Here is a 26,410-nt window from a genome sequence, read left to right as displayed (position 1 = left end):
CATTTCTGTGCAGAAAATCTAACTAGGGGCTAAATGAACTGAAATCCATAAGAATTGTTCCATTTTGGACACAACTTATTCTTTGTGAATTCCCTTCTGTATATACAGTAGAATTTGGTTTACTGTATATATGGTAATACTAGTGTAAAAAACTATTATGCATGGTATTTCAATGCAAAATCCTGCGCCTTATTAATTAAACACCCACAATTAAGTTTAACAGGTGCTAAATGCACTAAAATAGTGTGCACGGTTGCAAGATGTAGAACTGCACCTTGCAAATTGTATTTTGGCCACAATTTATTCTTAACAAATTCACTTCTATATAAGTCAAAGGGTGTTTGCTTTACTCTAGGCTATATAGGGGAATAGTAATGCATGTAAAATAACGAGTTGCATTGCATTTCAGTGCAAAAAATGTAACCGGGGCTAAATGCACTGAAATGCATAAGAATTGTGCCATTTTGGACAAAATTTATTCTTTGTGAATTCCCTTCTGTATATACAAGTAGAATCGGGTTTACTGCATATATGGTAATACTAGTAAAAAAAAAAAACAATTATGCATGGTATTTCAATGCAAAATCCTGTGCCTTATTAATTAAACACCCACAATTAATTTAACAGGTGCTAAATGCACTAAAATAGTGATGCACGGTTGCAAGATGTAGAACTGCACCTGGCAAATTGCATTTTGGCCACAATTTATTCTTAACAAATTCACTTCTATATAAGTCAAAGGGTGTTTGCTTTACTCTAGGCTGTATAAGGGAATAGTAATGCATGTAAAATCAGGAGTTTGCATTGCATTTCAGCGCAGAAAAGCTAACCAGGTGCTAAATGCAAATTCCGATTGCTTTTTCGACCACAATTCATTCTTAGTAAATTCCCTTTAGTATACACAAGTCAATACTAATAGATGTAAATGAAAGAGTTGCATTGCATTTGAGTGCAAAAAAACTTTAATTAGGTGCTAAATGCACTAGAACCGCCCTGTGCAAAGTGCATTTCCGTCACAATTTATTCTGTAAATACAAATGGAATTTGCTTCACGGCATATACTGTATACTGTATATCACCGTGCATTGAATCAGTGCAAAAGCTTGCATTTTAATTAACTGAAAACACCCACAGTTTGACAGGTGCTAAATAGTGATGCACAGTTGCAAGATGGAGAACTGCATCATGCAAATTGCACTTCTTAGTAAATGATCTTAAACGGTGTTTTGTTTTACTGTATATATTGCAATACTAATGTGTGTAAAATAAGGTGTTGAATTGGATTTTGGTGCAGAGAAGTTAACCAGGTGCTAAATGCACTTAAATGCACTAGAATCAACCTGTGCAAACTGCGTTTCAGCCACAATTCATTCTTAGCGGTTTCCCTTCTGTACATACTGTACAAGTAGTATTTGCTTTATATGGTGATTTACATAATTGTTTCTACATATATGGTTTATTTAGCTCATGTGAAGGTCTCATGTGGTGAATTCTTACTGTTGTTTTTAGGTGTCAAGTCACTATTGTGGTTGCTCTGGGATTCTTCCGGGTTGAGCACCAATAACGTTGTGGCTTTCTGAAGTAGCTTTGAAATTCATGCTGAGAGAAGTGTGGTTGATGACTTACTGTAAATGACGCTTATCTATCTAGATCTCTCTCTAATCTGTTGATGATATAAGTCAGGTTGAAACTATAAAGGACACTTTCAAAACCCCAGGGTTCAGATGCATTGCGATTTGCCGCAGCTTTGTACAGTACGTGTTTGTGAGAATGTATATCAGTTGAAAAAAGATCTGCGTTGTAGTGCAAAAGTCGTTGCAAAATTAACTAAACTAGCCACCAATAATCAGGCGGCCACTTCAAAGGGTGAGGGAAGAAACTAGTGTCTTTGTAGATCGGCCTCAATTGGTTATTTCTTTTCAAAATTCCTCCTAGTAAAGTCTGGTCTTCTTCTCTCACCCTAGATGCCGGCGTTTGCGGGGCAGGCGGGCAGTCATTACCCCCGCGCCCACCACAGCCCCATGCTAAACCCATCTGCCCGGATACTGTCCCACCCCATGAGCGCCCTGTCCCAGCTCAGCTCTCAGATTGGCCAAGGCTCCTTTACACACGGTTCCCCGTCATCGTCAGGAAGTCAGTCAGCCACGCCCTCCCCCTCGAGCTCCGCCCAGGAAGAGGAAGCAAAGTACCACTCAAAGGTACACGAACAGGAACCACTGTCCTGTCAGTTTCCTCCAAAGCGCTGGCGTTTCACGGGGCGATCAGCATTAAATTGCACATTGTTTAATGCATTAGGTGTCATGAACCAATAACACTTTTGCAGCTTTTCTGCATCTTAGTTGATGTTAATTTATAACTAGATAAGTAAAGTTTGAGAACAAACTTTGAGTGGGCTTGAGAAAGCCTAGCCCGGAAGTTTGACGCAGATGTAAAAATATTAAAGTTGATGTTGCTAGCGTGATTTAGCACATTGCTTACATGATTTAACATGTTGTTAATATGTTTTTGCATAATTAACTTGTTGCTTGCATTTTTATAGGCTGATTACAATGTTGTTAGCATGATTAGCATGTCGTTAGAATGATTAGCAAGTTAATAACATGTTGTTAACATGATGAGCAAGTTACTAGCATGTTTATAGCCTGATAAACATGTTGCTAGCATGTTTATAGCATGATTAGCATGTTATTATCATGTTGTTATTATGATTAACAAGTTACTACCATGTTTATAGCCTGATTAACATGTTGCTAGCATGTTTCTAGCATGATTAGCAAGTTCATAACATGATTCTAGTATGATTAGCATGTTACTAGCATGTTGTTAGCATTATTAGCAAAGTTAATAACATGATTCTAGCATGATTAGCAAGTTAGAATAGCAAGTTAATAACATGATTCTAGCATAATTAGCAAGTTACTAGCATGTTGTAAGCATGATTAGCTAGTTACTAACATGTTTATAGCCTGATTAGCATGTTTCTAGTATGATTAGCATGTTGTTAGCATGCATAGCAAGTTAATAACATGATTCTAGCATAATTAGCAAGTTACTAGCATGTTGTTAGCATGATTAGCTAGTTACTAACATGTTTATAGCCTGATTAGCATGTTTCTAGTATGATTAGCATGTTGTTAGCATGAATAGCAAGTTAATAACATGTTGCTAGCATGATTAACCAGTTACTAGCATGTTGCTAGCATGATTGCTAGCTGTGTTACTAATTTACACAGCTTTAAATGTTAAAAAAAAGTATTAGTATATGTGGAAATTAACATGAACTGTGATTAATGCATGCTGATTTTAGTATGATTAGCATGTTACTAGCATGCTGTTAGCATGATTAGCAAGTTAATAACATGATTCTAGCATGATTAACAAGTTACTAGCATGTTTATAGCCTGATTAGCATGTTGGTAGCATGATAAGCAAGTTACTAATTTACACAACTTGAAATGTTAAAAAAGTATTAGTATATGTGGAAATGAACGTGAACTGTGATTAATGCATGCTGTAAAAATATTGATAGTTCATGTTAGCGATCGCATTGTCTTGTTGTAAGCATTAGTGATTTTGTCGTCAATCATTTAAACGCCATGATTTAATCAATGATGCATTAAATTGATCAAAAGTGCCGGTAAAAACATTAATGATATTATAAAAGATTATATTTTAAATAAATGCTGTTCTTTTGAACGTTCTATTCATGTGAATCCTGAAAAATAATATTTGGCAGCACGACTGTTTTCAACATTGATAATTGTTTCTTGAGCAGCAAATCAGCATTTTAGAATGATTTCTGAAGGATCATGTGACGCCAAAGACTGGAGTAATGATGCTGAAAATTCAGCATTTCATCACGGAAATAAATTATATTTTAACAAGTTATCAAATAGAAAAAAGTTGTTTTAAATTATAAAAATATTTTACATTTTTACAGTTTTACTGTATTTTTGATCAAACAAATGCAGCCTTGGTGAGACTTCAATCTATATGTAGTAGCGCTTTTGTCACTATTTCCGTTTCCATGGTAACTGAGGCTTCTCTGATTGGTGTATTTTTCTCTTCAGAAATACGGGCAGGAATTTGGCTGTTAAACACAAGCACAGTTTAAATAATTGCGTTGGCTACAGGATCATATATCATCAGTGAATTACCTCAGATCTCATGGCAGGTCTGTCTTGAAAGGTTTATACGTTATCGTTAAAAATCAGTTCCTCTGTGGCAAAGAATTGAAGTGATTTTTACTTCCGGAATCCGTCTGCTGCGCTCTGTAGAGGAGCATAAACGGCAGACGAGAGCTTTGAGAATAATTTCCCCTCTTTATTTAAAGGCAAACGATTTTCCGTGTGTCTCAATAGTGTTTACAAATCTCTGCATTTTAACTTCACATCTTGACGTCTTTTGTTCCCTGTGATTTGTTGGCAAAAACATTACTCTGTTTCTCTCTCTCTCTCTCTCTCTCTCTCTCTCCCTCTCTATCCCTCTTTTCATTTTCATTGTCCCAGAAAACCAATTACTCCTGCTTGTCCGTCATCCTCTCCTTTTATTGGAAGTGTCAGTTTGAATTTAATTTGAATGTTGCATGTAATGCGCAGGCAGCTCGAAATCCCTCATTATCGCGACGCTGCATGCTTAATTGGATTGGAGAACACAAAGAGTGAATTAACTTACATGATGTTTAAATTACATTGTTCTTCAGCGGGCTTATGGAAGAGTCTGGCCTAATACTGCGCAGAGTCCAGTGCAATTATACCTGGTCCGTGTAGATTTAAAAAGCCAGTCAAAATAAGCAAGAAGTGTTTCAGTCAGCCTGAAACCCTGGTGGATTTTAATAATAATGCCGTCTGGACAACGGGAACAATTAGCACATTTCATTCCCATCTGTATTTCTTTTACTGGAAATGCTTGCAAGTACAGTTCTGCTCATTGATACGTACCAACGCACGCTAATGTATTTAACCTCTGTGACCGACACAAACACATCCATCCTGCGTTTCATTTTCTTCTGGAATGTGGCGCACGCTCATGGATGGCATATGTGTGTTTGTTTGCGCTTAATTAAATTCAATGTATATAAATCTAAAGCATTTTATGGCTGGATTCCAGTCAGTTTCCAGAATGCATCTGTGTGTATTTGACATATGCTTTGTATATTCATGCATGTGAATGTGTGCTTTTGCATGCATTAATTGAATCCTCTAGTCTGGAAATATGCAGCTGTGCACATATAGGCGATGTGTGTGCGCATGTGGAAAACATACTTACAATCAATATTTCATCATGTTACTGTAATGCACGCCAACTTGATTTCACATCAAACACAAAACAACACAATGAAGAGGGAACATTGCATTCTCAGTGCTGCCACAAGTGGCGCTGTAGCGGCATTGACATAAGCATATTGTCACTATTTGATCAAATGTAAAGTATGAACAGGCAGTGCACTGTACCTCATACTCAACATATTCACTGTACAAAATAATCTGACTGACATGTTTGGACTTGACTCAAATCAAAACCTCACTCTGTGTTTTGTTGCACACATCTCATGACAGATTTGAGAGACACTTACAGTATTGAAATAAAATTCGGATATGGCACCATAAAAATAATGATGTCCATTTCGGTCCATTTTTCCAGAATAGAAAGTCTGAATGTCTAAATGTGTTTATTTTGACCACTTTTAGTAGCTTAAAAAATAAAGTAAATGAAAAAAAAAATCTATATTTTATATATTATTTAATTTTTTTTATATTTTGTATTTTTTATGTTTTATATAAAAATCTATACAAATTGTGGATTTTTAAGTGAAATATTAAAGAGTAAAGCTAGTGTTGTTTGAGTACCATTGAAATAACGTTATAATTTTTATTAATATTTTAAATCTGTTTTAATTTTTATATATTTTATTTTCATTTTAATTTTAGTTAAAATTTGACTAATTGTATTGTTTGTTTTTTTTTTTTTTTTTTTTTTTTTTTTTTGTCATGTTTAGTATTTTTTTAACATGTTTGTATAATGTTTATATTTTTTCAGTTTGATTTATTTTAGTATAACACATTAAACTTTTCAGTTAACGCTTTTTTTTAACAAAAGTAACAAAAATATTTTTTAAATTTAAGTTTCAGTTTTAGTTAACTGTAATCCTGGTCAAAGCCACATCTTTTAAGAAAGTAAATAGAATTTTTAATATCATGTTGACTTTATGACTCATTTTGACTCTGGTAATGATTCTAATGTTGTTTTATGTGATCATCATGTAAATCACATGTAAAGTCAGACGCTCTGTTTTAATGGAGCATCAGCCAGCCTTTCATGCTACATTTCCTCTCTTCAAATTAGTTTCTTTTTTTTTTTTTTTTTTTGCTACATTGAAAATGCTGATGAGAGAGAATGATGTTATCTAACCATCAAGTTCTGCCCTAGAAACCTCTTTCACTCGTTTGCTTTAACAAAGTTGTATTGTTCCTCTGTGTCTTACCACCACTCTCTCTATCTCAGTTTATATCCTCATTTTCACTGGTTTAAATAATGCAATTGTTTTTATTTTAAGTGCACAGCAGTTTTAGATGAAGAAATGTGTATTAGTGCGCATCAGACATGAGATGATGCAGCACTGATTCAAATGGGATATTAACAACGTCTGCTGGACTCTCTGCATTAAGAAATCAATTTCAGCCGCAATGTTTCAGAGCTCTGAAGAGTCCATGAACTGTCAGAGCAGATTACCGCGCCGTCGCTTGACTGAAAGCATTCTGGAATTCAGTGCGTCCCATTTTTATTTCATGATGTTTGCAGATAAAAGACAACCCGCATTTGCATAGTCAAACATGCATATGACTGGAACAGCAGTGCATGATGGGAGACACAGGCTGTGGGTGTAGACGCACTCGAAGAAACCTTAGATATCAACAAACTACACATGCATTAAATATTTCATTTTCATACTCTGCTCTTCAAAGGAACTAGAATGACTTCCAGCGAAGATTTGTCTGAATGCAGCAGTGAAACATATTTGCTGAATTGTATGTCTTGTTGAGGCAAACTGATGCATCTTCACTCATATAATTTCGCTCTCTTTGCCTTCAGATCACAGGAGAGAAGCGACCCTCCTCTGACATGATGAAGCCCAAGCCCAAACCTCAGAAGAAGAAGAAGAAGAAGGACCCCAATGAGCCACAGAAGCCCGTCTCAGCCTACGCACTCTTCTTCAGGGACACTCAAGCTGCCATCAAGGGCCAAAACCCCAACGCCACATTCGGGGACGTCTCCAAGATTGTGGCCTCCATGTGGGACAGTCTGGGAGAGGAACAGAAACAAGTGAGTAAATTCAGACCAGCATTTCGTTGATCAGGGATTGCTCTTTTGTTGCTCAGGAGTCTCAGTTATACAGTATTTCACATGGATGATGGATAGATGGATGGATGCATGGATAGTTGGAGGGATGGATGGATGGATGGATAGTTGGAGGGATAGATGGACTGATGAATGAATGGATATTTTGAAAGATGGATGGATGGATATTTGGAAAGACGTTTGGATGGATAGTTGGACGGAAGGATGGATGATGGATGGATAGTTGGAGGGATGGTGGGATGGATGGATGGATGGATGGATGGATGGATTGGATGGATGATGGATGGATGGATGGATAGTTGGAGGGATGGATGGATATTTGCAAAGATGGATGGATGAATAGTTGGAGGGATGGATAGTAGTAGGGATGGATGGATTGATGAATGAATGGATATTTGGAAAGATGGATGGATAGTTGGGGGGATGGATGGATAGTTGGGGGGATGGATGGATGGATGGATAGATGGATTGGATGGATGCATGGATGGATGATGGATGGATAGTTGGAGGGATGGATGGATAGATGGATTGGATGGATGAATGGATGGATAGATTGATGAATGGATGTGATGGATGGATGGATGGATGGATGGATATTTGGAAAGAGGGATGGATAGTTGGAGGGATGATGGATGGATAGATTGAATGGATGTGATGATGGATGGATGGATATCTGGGTAGATGGATGGATGGATGGATTGGATAAATGATGGATGGATGGATAGTTGGAGGGATGGATGAATAGATTGATGAATAGATGTGATGGATGGACGAATGGATGGATAGATAGATATTTGGATAGATGGATGGATAGTTGGAGGGATGGATGGATAGACTGATGGATGGTGGATGTGTGGATACTTGAATAGATAGATAGTTGGATGGAGGATGGATGGATGGATAGATGGATAGATGGATAGATAAACCGATGGATAGATAGATGATGGATGGATGGATAGATTAGATGGATGAAAGAAAGGATGGATGTGTTGGATGGGTGGATGGATGGAGTAGATGAACGGATGAATTTGATGAATGGATGGAGTAGATGAACAGGCTGATGGATGGACGAATAGAATAGGTGGATGGATGGAGTAGATGGATGAATGGATAGATATTAATGCATTCTTGCTGAATAAATGGTAGTGTATACATATACACTGTCCTGTAATCAGCTGATTTGCATGGAATGATTGTTCAGTATGTGTTGATGTGCATGGGAACGTGTGTGTGTGTGTGTGTGTTTGTGTCAGTAATGAGCTTTGTATACAGTAAGCTCGACTGAAGTGTGTGTGTGTGTGTGTGTGTGTGTGTGTGTTTGTGTCAGTAATGAGCTTTGTATACAGTAAGCTCGACTGAAGTGTGTGTGTGTGTGTGATGGGCGCTGTATTTTTAGCATATCCTCCATAACACAAGCTGCTATTGCATGTCAAATAAGAGCACCTGCCTCGGTGACAGAGTGCGGCTCGTTCACCCTCACCGGCTGATATTTCTCCCGCTCGCTCGCTCGCCTTTTTTCTTTCTCTGAGAGCTGCTGTGTCCTTTTATTTGCAGTTAATTTTTGCCTCCTTCACTCTCCCCTCTTCACCATGAATCTTCATTTTGCCGCTGACACCCTTGAATGTGAATTCCTCATTTCCCGGGCTCTTTTTATTTATATCTGTTGCCTGGTGATTCGATCATGCTGAGAATACGAGATTAGCCATCACCCGGCGCCCTTCAATTCCCCCTCAAGGACATCTGCTCTCCGAAATGTTATTGTTTGTGCATTTTAACCCTTCGGCGGCTGGAAGACTCAGATGTAGGGAACGTCTAGGCTGCGTTCGGTTTGTTTCCTAGCATAATAAGGCTCGTCCTTGAGCGGTGGCGTCTGTTTGTGTCGTTTTTATTTATCTGGCATAACAAGGTGACTTTTTCTCTCATTCTGGAGAGAGTTGGGATTGTTCCTTCGTGACTCAACTCGCCGCACATCTGTTCCGTGTGGCCGGAGCTGATGAGGTCATGGGGACGCGTGTCCCCGAGGCGCGTTTAATTCGCTGATTAGCGCTGGTTATGTCATCTTTTTCTGAGATCATCACCTGCTACTGACGTTCGGCCCAACTGGACGTGTAGAAAGTTCTGCAGGATCGAATGTAGCTGCTTTCAGTGCACGTTCGGCTCTGTTTCAATCCCTAGTGAGCTGCCTACCTAGGCAGCATGTGTGTGTATAGGCTGCTCCAAAACTCTGTTTGATCAACATGAGTGTGCAAGATGTGTTTTCAAATCGGTCAATATGAGCATGATTCCTATGCTATTCATATTTTAGTACGCTGTAAATAAAGTTGTAAATACAAAATATTTGAGTGAGTTTTGTAAGAAAATATGATTTCAGTCTACTTTAAAATTTCACTTTTAATTCAGTGTGCTACTTGCTGTTTGCTTGTAATTTTTTGTAGAATTTACTAGCAATTTAAAAAAAAGAAATTAATTTATTTTACTCATTATTAAGGGACGCTAGGGCAACATTATTTTATTTTATTTTTATTTTATTTATTTTTTTGTCATTTTCTGTTTTATTGTAATCATTTTTTTATTTACTAGCAATTTCTGAGAATAAAAAAATGAAAATACACTAAAAATACTTTTTAAAAATATTTGTATTTTTATTTTTTACTTTATTTTATGTACTTATACTTAATTTTTTTATTTCATGTGTTATTTCATGTGTTCATTGATTTATTTGTTTGTCTAGTTTTGCCATCTTCTGTTTTACTAGCAATTTCTAAGTGAAACAATTTTAAAGTAAATCCTGTGCTGAAAACACATTGTATTTCATTTTATTTATTTATTTTTTACTTTATTTAATTATAATACATAATTATTTCATGTATTATTTGCCATTTTATAATAATACTTTGTGAGTGAACATTATTTCAAAGTAAATCTAACACAATTTTTTTTTCTTACTCTATTTGATTGTGTGAAGAGAGCAGAGCGGGAGGAGTCGTGCTGCAGAAGAGCCGCTCTGATAGGGCCATTAGTGGATGATTGATAGGCCTCTGCTCCAATAGATGACAGTCATTTCTTTTAGTGATGGCCCTGACCTGTCAGTCATGTGAATGATGAATATGGTAAATGATGTAGAACCACAGTGGCTGAACAGGCATAATTCCAGCCGCCCTCTCAACCGCAGGCAATAAGCCTCATTCCCTAACATTTATTTACTGGTTATAGAAGCTCCAGAGCTCCAGTCACACCCGGTTCATTAAGGACAGGGCCTGCACTTCTAGACAGACAAACAACATTTTTCTTCTGTCTTTTTATAGTTTTTTATTTTATTTTATTTATTATTTGAATAATATTTAGATATTTATTTTGTTTTACTTTTTTACTTTAGTATTTTGTTTTAATCATTATTTTCTTAATTATTTTAATATTATTTATAATTATTTTCATTTTTAGATAATTTCATTTTTTTTTTACTTTTTAATTTTGTATTTTATTTCATACATTATATTATTTATATATATATATATATATATATATATATTTTTAATTTTACATTTGTAAGATATTTTTTTATAAATAAATTTTATAAAATAAAACTTTTATAAAAAATTTTATAAAAAAACTTTTATAAATAAATCTCAAAAGCATGTCCAGATATATTTCAGACATATTTTACACTATATGTCTTGAAAATAAAATAAAATAAAAAAATCAAGATTAACATTAAAAAATGTTGGCATTGTGACAGTTCTTCTTATTGTAATGTGAAAATAATATATAATAAAATATAATATTAAATATAAAATATATAAAATTAAATAAATATAAAATATATAAACTTATATAAAAAATACAATAGTAATACTTAGATGTCATGCACTGTAAAAATGATTTTTCAACGTTGTCAGTAAAGTAAAATAAAGATACTAGAGTATGTTTCACAAGAAAATACCATTTAAAAAAAAACAAACATTTAATTTAATATGTTAATTGGCATTTTTTGTAAATAATTGTCAAATTTACAAGCAATTTCTGAGTAAAAAAATTTTTTTCATTATTTATGCTGACTTTAAAATCATTTCAATTTTCTCGGAATTATGAGAATTACAAGCTTTTTTACAAACTCAAACAAGTTTTCAAACTCAATTCCAATCAAATGCATTACAGTAATTAAATTTGGGGGTTTCATGTGACCATGACATGTTTTCAAGAGATTCATGCATGTTTTTTGGGTTCATACATCTTCCTTGTGTATAATGATCTTGTTCTTTTGTTCTCCATTGGGAATGTCACGCGTCAGCCTCATTAAATATAAGGCTTTGCTCTTCTGGATGGTCCGTGTCGTCGTCCGGCCCCAGATAATAACACTTCAAACTCATCTTGTGTTGTTACTTGTTCTTCAGATTCACTGAGAGAGCCACAAATGACGAGTTTCGTCCTGATTCAGTGTAAAACGCAGCCTCTCAGCGCTGTATATCTCTCTCTCGTTCCCCGTGTCAGCGGGTCTCGCGAGTTATTGTCTTCCATAATTAAGCGGTTATCAAACAAGAACATTTCATTAAGGTACAATTACAGCTAATTCTGCGGGGGGCGACCGGCGTGTCACGATTAAGACGCCAACACATGCTCCGCGGCCCCGGCGCTCCGTTACCTCTAATTCATAGCGACCTGCTCCCTCTCTGACGGCTTCAATTGCTAATGAATCCGCTCACTTTGGAATAATTAGAAATCCTTAGGCATGGTAATTTATTTAAGAGCTGCTGTCGTTAGGGCCACTCATTAGTGGAGGTTAAATTAATTTGAAACCAAAGCTGCTGGGAGCTCCTCGGGAGTTCATTACTACAAAAAACGACGCCACCTCGTTCAATATTTAACCATCGCCGCGCAAGGTCGCGAACTCGCGCTCCGTGAAGGTATTCGTGTTTTCGGTCTGTTGTTTTTGTTGTGTTGATTAAATGTTGGTTAAAATCAACTTCTCTGTGAAGGTTCAAAGCGTGCTGACAGATCAACAGTTATTGTTACAATTAAAAACCTTTAGTGGCGTCTCTAAATTAACACTTACAAATCAACTATAAAATAAGAAACTACAAGAACTAAAATAAGCTAGGGAAACATCATTTTATATTTTATTTTATTTTATTTTATTTTTTGCTTTTTTTTTTCATTTGCTGTTTTATTGTAAAAATTCTTAATTTACTAGCAATTTCTGAGTGAATTTTTTTTAAGTAAATCCAACACTAAAACACTTATTTTATTATTATTATTATTTTTTATTTTGTGTCATTTGCTGTTTTATTGTAAAAATTATTTATAAATTTACTACTATTCATTATTTTAATATTATATTTTTTTTTTACTTTTTTAATTTAGTATTTTATTTTATTTATTGTATTAATATTATTTTATAGTTATCTACATTTGTAAGATATTTGCTTTTATTTTCCTGTATTTTCATGCATAAATCTCAAAAACATGTCCAGATATATTTCAGACATATTTAACACTTTATATTTCATTAAAAAAACAAGATTAACACAAGATTAACATAAATATTTTTTTGCATTGTGACAATTCTCATTATTGTAATGTGAGAAAAAAATTATAATAAAATATAATATTGTAAAATATCTAAAATGAAATATCTAAAAAATAAAATAAAATTAATATAAAATAAAATCTAATTTTTATTTTGTGTCATTTGCTGTTTTATTGTAATAATTTGTAAAAAAAAAATAGACTTAGACTAAAAACATTTTATTACTTCACTACTTAATTTTATTTTATTTTATTTTATTTTATTTTATTTTATTTTATTTTATTTTATTTTATTTTATTTTATTTTATTATTTTATTTTACTTTATTTTATTTTATTTATCAGCCCAATTTTTATCCCTACCAGTATTTGTCTAAACAAAGAATTTCATATTGAGTGCGATTCGTTGTCATTCATTGGTTTTGTTTGGTTTTGAGGCCAGATTGTGTTTGTATTCTTAATCCATCCATGTGTTTGCTTGCTGAGAGTGTTGTATGAATATGTGCAGCTTTAGAGCTCCAGATAACTGGTTCATTAAGGACAGCGTCTGCTGTAGATAGTTATACAGATAAGTTCTTCTTTATTTTATTTTATTTTATTTTATTTTATTTTATTTTTTTTTTATTACAGTATGTTATTTTAATATTACAGTATTTTATCATTATTTTGCACTTCTAGACAGATATACAAAATGTTTTTTTGTGTGTCTTCTATAGTTTTTATATTTTATTTTATTTTTATTTTATATTATTTTTTATAAATCTCAAGATCATCTCCAGATATATACCAATGTTCTTTACTCATAGAACTTCATATTTTATATTCATACTTTATATTTTATTCATAGAAAAATAATGTTTTAAATAAATATTAACCATTATATTAATATTTATTTGTTTGTTTGTTTGTTTGTTTGTTTGTTTATTCATTGCATTGTGCCATTATCATCATGAATGAATGTAGCACATTTTTCCCCTAAATTCACATTACTGTAATGTGAGGGGAAAAAAAAGTTACATTATTTAAATGATATTGAAAGTAGGAAGTATCATAAACTCACACATGTGAGATTTCCGGCTCTTATTTTAAGGAAGTGTTTGCACTCCACTTGATCTCATTGCTTGGAGACAGGACTGAGATATTCAGGAGATCTCATTTGTATTTTTTCTTCCTGTGAGACCGCAGCCGTATTCATCTTGTTAAGTCAAGCTGCTTTTTTTTCCCTTCAGTTTCTCGGGTGGTGATTTAGCGTTGTCGTCTGGATGTGTCTGGAAGCAGCGTGACGTATGTTGTCACCGTTTTAAAGCGTGTTTCCCCCATCAGCTGAAATCATTCTGATGTCCGTCCCAGTTTCACAGGGAATTGGCTGCACTTGTTGCCAAAAAGAAATAGAAGCCGTAATTCTGGGATGGTGAAATGATTGACAAGCAATTACATTAGCCTGCATTGCATTTCGTTCACTTTGTTTGCATAGGCTGCAGTAAATTCAGTCTTTCTCCTCCTCAACCCCCAGCCTTTTCTTGCCTTTTCTTTTGTGCTGTTTCTTTGATGTGGGATGTACACTTAGAAATCCGTCTGGTTTTCTAATGGACTCCTCAATATGAACCCAGAAAGAATGATTTGGTTTGAAATATGTTAATTCACTTCCATTATGACAACTGCATTTACACTCACATGCAACGTGCAATGCACTGTAAAACATGATTTTCATGCTCAGTATTTATGCTTAATCTCTCTCAGCGGGGTCAATTGAAACTGAAACAAAATAAGCTGAAGTATTAAAATAACTACTAAATTAGATATAAATTAAATGAAATGTAAAAGACTAATACTAACATGACAAAAGTACATAATAAGGGCTAAAAAGTGGGATGTTTTGTGTGGTTTTCTATTAGGCTTCTCAGTATGAACCCAATCAGAATAATTTTGTTTTGAACATGAGGCTTATTTTTTCTATTATGCAGACAACCACACTTACATTAAATATAAATCTAAATAAAATAAATAAATAAATATAAAAAATATATAGCAACATGACAAAAGCACATAAAAATTACTAATATGCATGCATGTTTTGTTTTTGTTTTTTTTTGTTGTTTTTTTGTCACATTGCCAGATATTTTGTCTTATTTTAAAGTTTAAAGTCTTCATTTTGTAAATGTAAATGTATCTTGATTTAAAAATGTTTAGATTTATAACAGGGTTAATATAGCTAACTAAAATTAAACTGAAACTTAAATTAAAACCATAAAAATGGTTACTTGAAATAAAATAAACTATAACTTATATAAAATAATAAATACAGTACATTTATTTCTAGGTGGCATTTCACCTTTTACTTTAGTTTACCTTGATGTACTAAAATAACTAAGACTAAAACACGAAAAAAAAATTATAAAAACTTTATCGACATTACAAACTGCTCAACAGATAAAAACAACAAAATTACTGAAAACAGAAAATAAAATAAATCTAAATATTAATAAAAACTATAATAATATAATAAAAAATTGCTAAAATAACACTGATTTGTAGTGGAAAATAAGACAAAAACACTGTGCAAGAAAAAAAAAAAATATATATATATATATATATATATTTTTTTTTTTTTTTTTTTTTTTGTTTCAGTGAGACAGTAAAGACTTGGAAGAGGCTAGACTAGATTTTAGATAGTAAGTTTAGGCTAAAGTTGTTGACATGACACTGACCAGGTGCAAAGCAAAGGTTAACTGTTCATATTCCAGCATTACTTGTGTGTGTGTGTGTGTGTTTATTGACAGTTGTGTTTGGTCTCCTCGCAGGCATACAAACGGAAAACAGAAGCAGCGAAGAAGGAGTACCTGAAGGCCCTGGCAGCGTACCGAGCCAGCCTGGTTTCCAAGGTAACGGGACGGGTTCACGTCTGTGATGTCTGTGGGTCAGCGCTGATGTTGGGGGGGTAAACATTAGACTAAAGATTTCAGCACAGTCTCGTGGGAAGAGCCATCAGAGCAGGAGAGTTTCTGTATGTGTGTTTTATAAAAGGATAGATCAGACAAAGTATGAAGATTCTCTGTTATTTACTCATCTTCATGTCTGGCCATCATATGACTTGCTATAAGAAATATAGAGCATATAGACTACTTTTATGACACCTTTATGGTGTTTTTTGAGACCAGTGTTGTTACTGTCAACTAAAACTAAAGCTTAAACTATTAAACACTACTGTTGTTAATTAAAATTAAATATTAGATAAAAACTTAAAAATGTTTTATTAGCAAATAGCAGAAAATGTTTCAGTATTAAAATGACTACTGAAACAGATATAAATTAAAGCTAAATAGAAATTATATAAAAGTGTATAAAATAATGTAAATATAAACATGACAAAAGCACATCAATTTACTAAAAGTTAAAGTCAAATTAAACCTGAAAATAAAATATTTATTTAATTATGTGTTTTAAAAGGATAGTTAATCCAAAAAATATCAATTTCATCATAAAACTTTTTTTTTCTGAAATAATTAATTTTAATGTAATTAATTTGAGTAATTTTGAGACTAGTTTTGCAAAACTTAAAAGCTAAAACTATTAAAAATCATTTTTGTTAATTATAAATAAATAAATAAATGCTGCATTGAAAATAACTAATTGAAAATAAGTTTAAAGTTTAGTATTAAAATGACTAAAACTTACAATAATTAAATTAATTTTAAATTAAATTAAAATTTAAATTAAATTAAATTAAATTATTAAAGTAAATTAAAGTAGCTAAGTAGAAATGTAAAAACGTAATAGAAATGACACATAACAACATTACTAAAACTAAAATTACTGAAATTAAATCTGAAAATATAACAATGTTTTAATGTGAAGATTTTGTCATTATTTAGTCACCTTCATGTCAGTCCATCATCTGACTTTATAAGAAATGCAAATTATACAGCCTTTATGATAATTTTATGGTGTTTTTAAGATCAGTGTTGTTATTTTTAACAATTAAATCTGTTAAAAACTTTTTTTCTTTCATTGAAATAAAACAAAGTAACTATTAGATGAAAAACTTGTTTGTTTTGGCAACTGAAAATAAAACTGATATAAATGAAATCTTAACAGGAGTATCAAAAGAAATAAAAATAACATAAATAAATAATAATTCAAATGATTAATAAGTAACATAAGAGCATCTAAATAATCCTAAAGTAATGAGCACATAGAAAAGATTTGAGAAAAGAACCTTTGAAAATTCTCCTTCTCAGTCAAACAGGTTTGGAGTGACATGAGAGTGAATAAATGATGACAGATTCTTCATTTGTGTGTGAACTGATCCTTCAGACGCTCGTTCTTCGTTCTGCTGGCACGCTCGTGTACACAATCCCAAAAATAGCATCATTAGCCCAAACCTTATACATAATTGTGTCAGCGGTATTCATCTCTGTCATGTCTCTGCGGTCACTAACTGTTGTTGTAATCTATTAGATTGCGCCGCCTGCGCGATCCATAAATCGATAACGAATTGGGGAAAGGCGTCGGACGGATTCGACCGAGCAGAAATCAGCACGATCTGTCGTTTCATGGCATACGTTCATCTGCATAATAAAACGCAGCGATTTCAAACCACTAATTTTACATTCATTGTTTCTCTTTTGAAAAACGCAAATTGCATTTTCATGCTAAACACTCTCTCTCCTTTTCCATACCTCGCTCTCGGAGCTCCTTGGCCCAAAACAAGAGCGCTGATTAAGCCGTGAATACAGTATTCATCAACCTCGGAGGCTTTTATTAAACGCCTTTCTCGTCCTTCATTGCGTATAATTAAATATTTCGTCAAAATCTGTTTTTGCCAGATGCTTTGATTGATGTGTTCGTATACTCTCATGCATTGAAAAGGAGGAAAATATGATGGAAAAAATGCCTCTGACATCAATTTCACGGCTCAAAACTTGAAACATACACTCATGAAAAGAGAGTGACTCTTTTTAGTCACAAATGAGGTTTTGTATGCACTTTTTTGTTGGGAGCATGAAGAGCGTCTTTGAGAGTAAAGCACGAGAAGAATTGCTGGGAAATGTGAAGTTGCAGAGTGTTTAAACTCATGCACCTGCTGCTATTTTATCATGTGATGCATTACTGTCAAGTCGTTTTTACATAAATATGAGTTTGTGTTTGTGTAAAAGTACATTTTCTGACATTATATTTTTTAAATCAGGATATTATGTTAGAATTTCATCGAGTTAAGAATATCAGAGAGTCTTAAAGGGACAGTTCACCTAAAAATCTAACTTGGTTCAAACCTGTATGAATCTCTGTCTTACCTGAAACACAAAAGAAGATGTTTTGAAGAATGTGTGACCAAATGGTTTCTGGAAGTCAATGGGTACCGGCAGCTGTTTGTTCACCGGCATTCTTCAAAATAGCTTTTTGTGTGTTTAACAGAAGAAAGAAGCTCATACAAGTTTAGCGCTGAATAAATGATGACACAAGTTTGAGTTTAGTGAAAAACAGTAAACCTCTGGTTTGTGATGTTGTTTAGAGATTGTGTGAAATATGAGGCGGTTAATGGCACCACATATAACAGTTTCTTTTGAAGGCGATCATATGGTGCGTGATGATGTACGTTCAGGACCTGGACAATCTCCACTTGTTTAATTTAAAGAGAAATGTTTGAAAACGTCCAAAGCAGATGTGCTCGCTCAAACGGCGCTCGCTTTCCCATTTGGTTTCGGTCGTTTTCTCCGCCGACACGGATTCGTCCCTCCATCTTTTCATGTTGATCAGTTTAGATGTTATGGCGTTATGGTGGTGACAGCTGATGAACACGAGCGACTGGCCATCACGCACTGGCATTTGAAATACATATTGCCATTTGCGACGCATGCTTCCGAGTAAAACTGTAATGAAACAATGCTCTGCCGTAAGCGCACGCTCTCAGCTTGACAAATCACAGATAGATGTGTTTGTGCGATTGCTGACGGTTTTCCTTCTCACTGTGGTTTTCTGCAGTTTTAAATATTGACGCTCATGCACGTGTTTCACGACTTTGATGCACTACCTCCTCCTCAAGGACAATGCTTCATTTAATGAACTGATTCTCCTAAAATTCCTCAGGATAAACAAAGATGCATTTGATGAGAAACATTTCAGTTCATATTGAGATTTCTGGCTTTTGAACACAGACTTTGGGATGCACAGCCTTGCTTAAATGCTGTCTTTTATTGCATTTAATTAAATATTTTGTCAAAATATAATGCATATAAAATATGATAGAAAACTATTGGTCTAGCCATTCTCTTGCATTCTCTTTAAATTCCTCAGGGGAAATAAAAATAGATGCAAATGAGTCATTTGGTGAGAAACGTTTGAGTTCATATTGAGATTTTTGGTTTGGATTGCAGACTTTGGGATGTTTGCCAATCTGAGCACAGTTTGAGATATTTTATTAAACGCCTTTCTTAAACACCACCCTTCATTGCATGTAATTAAATATTTTTGTCAAAAACATATGCTGTGTTTTTGGCAGATATGTTCATATACTGTAAATATGATTTTAAAAAGCCCTGGAAGAGTTTATTGTAGCATAGTGCAAAAAAAAATCAAAAACAATATATTATGTAATGCACAGTATGCAGTAAGTATAACTTTAGAAATGTTTATCATTGCATACCACTCTTAATAGTTTTTTTAAAATAATTTATAATTTCATAGTTTAAACATGACCACAGTAACATTTATCAATGTTACAGTTTAATGTAATGTTTTTTTAAAAAAAGCATTTATTGTTGCATAGTAAAATATATATATATATATATATATATATATATATATCGTATGTAATGCACAGTATTCAGTGAATGTAACTTTAAACTAAATGTTTATAATTGCATACTGCTCTTAACAGTCTTCTTTATTTTTTTCTTTTTTGGTTTGTTTGTCATTTGAGTAGAAATGTTTGAGTTCTGACTTTTGATTGCAGACTTTTTCTCAGAAGAAACATCTGAGAAGTACAGTAGGAGACTTTATTTTGCAAAAGACATTAAAGGAATTTCTTATTTCTCATTTCCACTGAAGTAAAAGATGCTTTTTTCAAATCATGCTGGAAAACATAAAGTTTTAGAGTCCATGCCAATTCTATAATGCAAAATATAAGGTAAGATCTATAAGCAGGGTCTATAAGGTAAATGTGCAGTTTGAGAGTGTTTAAACTCATGCACCTGGTGCTGTTATATAGTAGTATTCATATAAACATGCGTAAATATGACGTGCATGTTCTCTGTCTTCCTCTCTGTCAGACCTACAGTGACCCGGTGGACAGCAAAAGCGCCCAGTCTAGTCAGCCGTCGTCACACATGATGCCCCCCAACGCCCCCCTGTACAGCGTCCCGCCCCAGCCCTCCTCCCCGTACCTGGGCCCCAGCCCCTTCCCCCTCTCGGACCTCCAGAGCTACGCGGCGGGGGCTCCCAGACACGGCCTGCCCCGTTCGGCCATGCTGCCCGCACTCAGTGCCTCCCCCCCAGCGTCCTTCCAGATCAGCCCTCCCCTCCACCAGCAGCTCTCTCTGCACCAGGGCTCCCTCCTCAACCAGCCAATCCGCATGCAGCAGGTCCAGTCGCAGCCAATCATCTCTCACCAGATGGGCCTCCAGGCTCCGCTGCACTCCCCACCCCCAGGACAGCAGGTTAGCGTGCACGCTGGGAAACGCCACACGTGCTTGTGTTTATGGGGTGCGACTGGAACGGCGCACTGCCATTGAATGCATAGAAATTTGTCAAAATGTGCAACTGTATAGCTGTATCCCATAGGGCAATGCAATCAACTTGATGTTCCATTTCTAGTTTTTATTTGATTTTTTTCTAAATGCGAATGACTTGATTTTTCCTGAAATTATAATTGGACATCATTTGCTTATTTAAGCAGGAGGTTGCATACCATTGTTGTTTAATGCATAGTGTAGCACATATTACTTTTTTTTTTAATAAGCTGTATGCAATGCAAACTCTTTGCATGCAATAAACAGTACTCTAGTGTTTCATTCTAGTGTTTCCGCCCTAGAAATGTTTATCATTGCGTACTGCATTTAATAGTTTTTTTTTATTATTATTATTATTATTTTTATATATATACAACATACATTCCACTTCATTCCAAACGTGACCATAGTAACAGCTATCATGCTATAGTCTAATTTACTATTTTGGAGAAGAAGATGAAGAAGAAAAAACATTTATTCTTGCGTAGATGAAAAAAAAAGGATTGTAGTATGTAATGCACAGTATGCAGTAAATATAATTTAATTTAATAATTTGCTCTTTTGGAAAAAAAGAAATGCTTGTTGCATAGGGGAAAAAAAAACAGATTGTAGTATGTAATTCACAGTATTCAGTTAATGTAACTTTAGAAATGTTTATAATTGCATACTGCTCTTAATAGTCGTTTTGTAATTATTTATTTATTTAGTTTTTATTTATAAAATATATATTCCAAACATATATCATTGCTACAGTTTAAATAACTTATTCTGGAAATAAAGCATGCAGTGTGCAGTAAACAGTATGGCATGATCTAAAGTGTAATTTTTGTTAATTAAAAACTCATTTTAATGTTGAAAACCAGTGAAACACACAGTATACACCTCCTGTTTTTTTGTTTAAGACAGTAATAGCAATGTTCAGAACCTTAGCAGGAACTAATCTTGTTGGAAAAGTGTTACCAAATTAACTCTGAAAAGGACAGGTCATCTTAAGCGTGCAGTTAGCGGTTGCAGTATGAGTTGAAATGAGATGAAGTGAGAACTGGGGTGGAGGATGTGTTATTTTGGAGGTGTTGTCTTTATCAGAAGACTCGACGCCGTGTGAACCGAAAAGGTCTGATTTTCCAGGCACCTTCAGTGTTTAGCGCCTTCCTTTAATGAAACAATAAAAGAAAACAGAAATGAGAAACAAATTATAGGTTTGCTTCTCAATGCATTTTAAATTTATGAAAAACATGCTTTAGAATTAAAAAAAAAAAGTGCAACAATTTAGTATGTAAAGTATGTAAATCAGGGCCACACACTTACATTGCATTGGCTAAGCATTCATGTTTGCATACTCCTGGCCTAAAAATGTTAATAATATATGTGTATTCTTTCTCTCGCAGGGATTCTCTCACTTACAGTCCGAGTATCAGAAGAGCGTGGGGGGGGTCTCAGTCTCCAGGGGCTCCGAACCCAGTGGGCCAGAACCCCGACTGGGACAGTGAGTACTGCAACCGGGAATGCGGTGGAAACCACTGCAGGTAAACAGTGTGTGTGTGTGTGTTTGTTACAGTGTTAACTGTGCTTGTCCCACGAGACGTGTGTCGTAGTATCAGGGGACTCTGTGAGCGTGTGCAAGCGGCATGTGTGGTTTCAGAGCTGTGTGGCATGAATTATTTATTGTGTAATATAACAATGCAATGCAAAAAAAACACATATAATGACAAAGTTAAGACTAGTTCACACAAAAATGAAAATTCTGTCATTGTTTATTCACCCTTGTGTCATTCCGAACCTGTATGACTTTCTTTTTTTTTATGTGGAACACAAAAGTAGGTATTTAGCCAAATGTTCACACTGTTCTAATGCATTGACAAAAAAACATCTTAAGTTCCAAAACCATAGTTAAAACAACTACTGAGATGTTTTTCAAGTGTTCTAAAGTCATATAACAGATCTTTAGAAAACTTTGAGTGAATACCATTTAATCCGTTTTATTTTATTTTTTTATGAATTCTGTTGATATATTTATTTATTTTTCCAAATTGCATTTTGTCTGTTAGAATTTTTTGGATTTCTTTTTTTCCCCCCATTTGCATGTTCTGGTGTTTAGTTTTTAAATCAATGCAATTCAATACAATTTAACAACAATTTTACCAAAAAAAAAAAACATTTTTAAGGCCCAATTTTTTTTTTTTTTTTTTTACCAAATTCTGTGTTTTGTTTTTTTGCATTTTTCAGGATTCCATTTTAATGGTTAAGTAATAATCAAAAAGTATTTCTAATTCATACATTTTTTTTTAATTTATTACATTTTTCACAATAATATTCACAATAATATTGAGACTCCGTATAATTGAAAACAATACAATTTAATACAGTTTAACAACACTTTATTAAAAGTTTACCAAAAAAATACATTTTTAGGGTCTTATGAATTAAGTTTTTTTCTCTCAAATTCCGTTGTTTTATTTATTTATTTTTTACCAAATTCTGTGTTTTCTGTTTTTTTTTTTTTACATTTTTCTGGATTCCATTTCAATGGTAAATGAATAAGACATTTTTACAATAATATTCACAATACAATTTAACATCAGTTTATTAAAAGTTTACCAAAAAAAAAACATGTTTAGGGCCCTATGAATTATGCTTTTTTCTCTCTCAGATTCCGTTGTTTTTTGTTTTGTTTTGTTTTTGTACCAAATTTTGTAAATAATATTCACAATAATATTGACAGGCAATAGTCCATCGATTAAAGTGTACTGACCCTCTTTTTATTTATTTATCCGAAATTTGAAAAATTCCATGACATTCTGTGATGTACAGTGAGTGTAGCAGAATGGAAACAAGCAGCTCAGACATTTTGCCTAATATCTTTATTTTTGTTCAGTGCATTGGTTTGAAACTTGGTGTGGAGTGACATGAGGGTTAGTGAATAATGACACAATTGTTATTTTTGGCAGACAATTTTCTGAAGAGAACTTTTGGAGTTTTTTTCCAAAGCAAGACATGAACCTTTTTCTGACGCTCATTTGTTTCTCATTGTTTCGCAGTGGCAGTATGATAGGCAGGGATAAGCCACTCTACCTCACTTGAAGCAAAACAAGGAGAACGGAAAGAGAAAAGATGAAACAACACCAGGGAGTCCCCAGCACCTCTCCACCCTTCCCAGACATCATCCGTTTCCCTCAGTGTCATTTTTCATTCGTTTTTAGAAGGATGTGTGTGTGTACGCGTTCTGAAGACTACTAGTGATCCTTTCATTTTTGCCAAGCACTTAAAAAATGTACAGGCCTCTCCGCCAGAGACCTCAGAGAGCACTCACCCCGTCTCTGAATAAACTTAAAAGAAAACGTCAAAAAAAGATGTATATAAGAAAAAACGAAAAGGAAAAAAAAATAAAGCAAACTACCATTAACCTGGCCCTCAGGGCAAATGAGCTTTAACTAAAACAGAGGAAAACTCTCCTCGTAGTTTCTCAGTTACTTTCCTCCTGGTCTCATTTTTATTTTATTTTTAGTTTTTTTGGTTTTGTTTTGTTGTTGTACTTTTATTTATTTCCTGCTTGCAACAGAACGCTTCTTTTGGCCAATAACAGGTCCTTTACTTTAGAGAAAATACTCTTCTGAGGGCGATACGTTGCTGTTCAAATAATGCTCTGTGAATTTTAGGCAAAAAAACAAAACAAAAAAACAGACGAGAAAAAAATAAATGCGCAAATGGAAAAATTGATAAATACAACTTCTTTTTGTAATTTTAAAGACCCGTGTAGGTCTTTGTTGATCTGTCACAGTGTGATTGTAAATATCACTTTTTTGGGGGTCAAATTGGGAAGATGAAGTCCAGATATTTTTTCTTCTTTAATATGACTTATAATTCATTGATTTGTATTTTAAATGGTATTTTGTGAATGCGTGCCGGCGTGAATGAGCGTGCGTGAGTGTATTTGTGCGTTGTGTAACTGAACAGCCTGTGCAGGTGATATCAGAAGAGTGTTTCCACACGTACACAATCTTGCATTAAACTCTGTGCTCACTGGTGTGATTTCCCAAAAAAAGATCTATGGCAAAAACCATGACAGACTGCATGACCTGGCTCTCCATTTAGGCTCCCCGATTCATCAGAGCCTCATTTTTGATTTCGAAACGGACTCCCGCACAAATCTGTATGAAAGCCCGTTTCTGCCGCTGAACAAAAAATAAATTAAATTACATGAAATTCTTTTTTTTTCTCACAATTGCAAGTTTACATCTTGCAGTTCTTGCGATTCTGACTTTTTGTGAGATGTAAACTTGCAATTAAATTGGACTTTGTAACTCGCAAAAAAAAAAAAAAGTCAGATCATGCAATTCTGAGAAAAAATGTCAAAATCGCAAGATGTAAACTTGCAAATTTGAGGGAAAAAATCCGAATTGTGAAATTAAATGTGGCATTTTTTTTTTTTTTTTCTGTGGCGGAAGCGGGCTTCCGTAACTCTGAGATCGCAAACGTACGGTTTTACAAAGCGTGTTCACAGCCAAACTCGTGAGGTGATTTGATCGACTTTGTCGATTTACTCTCAGGTTCTAAATGCGACGTATAGAAGCGTAAAAGTTCTGGATTCAGGTCAAAGGCCAGAAACACACTTTGTGCAAGTACGCAGACGTGAACACGTTTCCAAATGTTTGCGCAATGAAACCTCAGTTTGTTAAACTCGCCGCTTCCGGCAACACGGATCATGCACCGCATTTCACGTTCGCGTACTTGCACGGAGTTTGTTTCGAGCCTAAAGCAGTAGTTCTATTGAAACCCGGGTCGTTTGTTTTGCCTGGTCTTGACTGACGTTAAATCCACCACTATGACATGTAAAGGTGAACTATAATGTTCTCAATGTGAGATAATACAGCACACAGTAAAACAACAGTGGGTCTATAGTTTTCTAGTAGCTTTTGCTAGATGTTTTATTGTGTTGATCTCATCTTTAAGTTTTGTGGGAAAAAATTAAATACATTTGATCATTTAGTCGAACGTTTTATTTTAATCTTTTTTTTTTCTACTGTAGCATACTATTTTTAGTTGAATTAAAAAGAATAACTTCTAAGACATTTAATTTGTGTACAAACCTGCCAATTGTAGTTATTTTATTTGTAAAGTCAGCAATGATAATTATTTTAAAACTGTTATCAGCAAGTTGCCCATCAGTTAATATTTAATAATGTTTAACAGGTTTCTATTTATGAACAAAATGAGATCACTTTTGCTTATAACTACAATATTTGAATTCTATTGTTTTTTGTTTTTGTTTTTGTTTTTTTTTTTGTTTTGGATGATGATAATGATGATGACAATTGCTTTTATTTTTTATTTTTACTTTTTGAATGCTGGTTTTTCTTTCCTTGCCAGCCAGGTCATTTTGTGTCACTATGCCTTTTTGTTTCATTTTGTCCGTAATAAAAACGTTAAATGAGAAGTTTGTGGTTGGGATTTCTTTTAAATGTACACAAGGTGTTAAAGTCAACCACTTCCTCACTGAGTTTGTCCTTTCGGTGGGGAATAAAATGATGTCCAAAAATAGAACTTAGTAAACCTAGCAAAGAGAACAAAAATATTTAAAAATTACAATAAAACAATTAAAACTATAAAAATAATTAAAAACATATGATTTTACATTATAAAAAAGATCAATTATATTACCAAATGTGCTTATATGTCATAAGATTTATGCCAAAATAAATGCATATGCATTTTGAAAATATGCATATATGCATTTTTAATAAATGTACACAAGGTGTTAAAATCAACCACTTCCTCACTGAGTTTGTCCTTCCACTGAGAAAT

At 34.0% G+C, this 26,410-nt stretch overlaps 1 protein-coding gene across 1 annotated transcript in view; it reads left to right on the top strand.

Moving 5' to 3' along the window:
- The window catches only part of tox2 (TOX high mobility group box family member 2), a 136,260-nt gene extending 110,218 nt beyond the window's left edge, over positions 1-26,042 (top strand). Inside the window, 7 exon segments of the mRNA XM_051112318.1 lie at positions 1,965-2,198; positions 7,093-7,323; positions 15,683-15,763; positions 20,150-20,536; positions 21,997-22,035; positions 22,037-22,134; positions 23,647-26,042. Coding sequence (XP_050968275.1) covers positions 1,965-2,198; positions 7,093-7,323; positions 15,683-15,763; positions 20,150-20,536; positions 21,997-22,035; positions 22,037-22,134; positions 23,647-23,689 — 1,113 coding nt within the window. The 3' untranslated portion in view covers positions 23,690-26,042.
- The last annotated feature ends 368 nt before the right edge of the window (positions 26,043-26,410 follow it).

Source organism: Labeo rohita, chromosome 6 (genome assembly GCF_022985175.1).
Source record: "Labeo rohita strain BAU-BD-2019 chromosome 6, IGBB_LRoh.1.0, whole genome shotgun sequence".
NCBI classification, from domain to species: domain Eukaryota; kingdom Metazoa; phylum Chordata; class Actinopteri; order Cypriniformes; family Cyprinidae; genus Labeo; species Labeo rohita.
The sequence above is the reverse complement of the archived record's forward strand: the minus strand, read 5'-3'. Positions and strand labels throughout refer to the sequence as shown.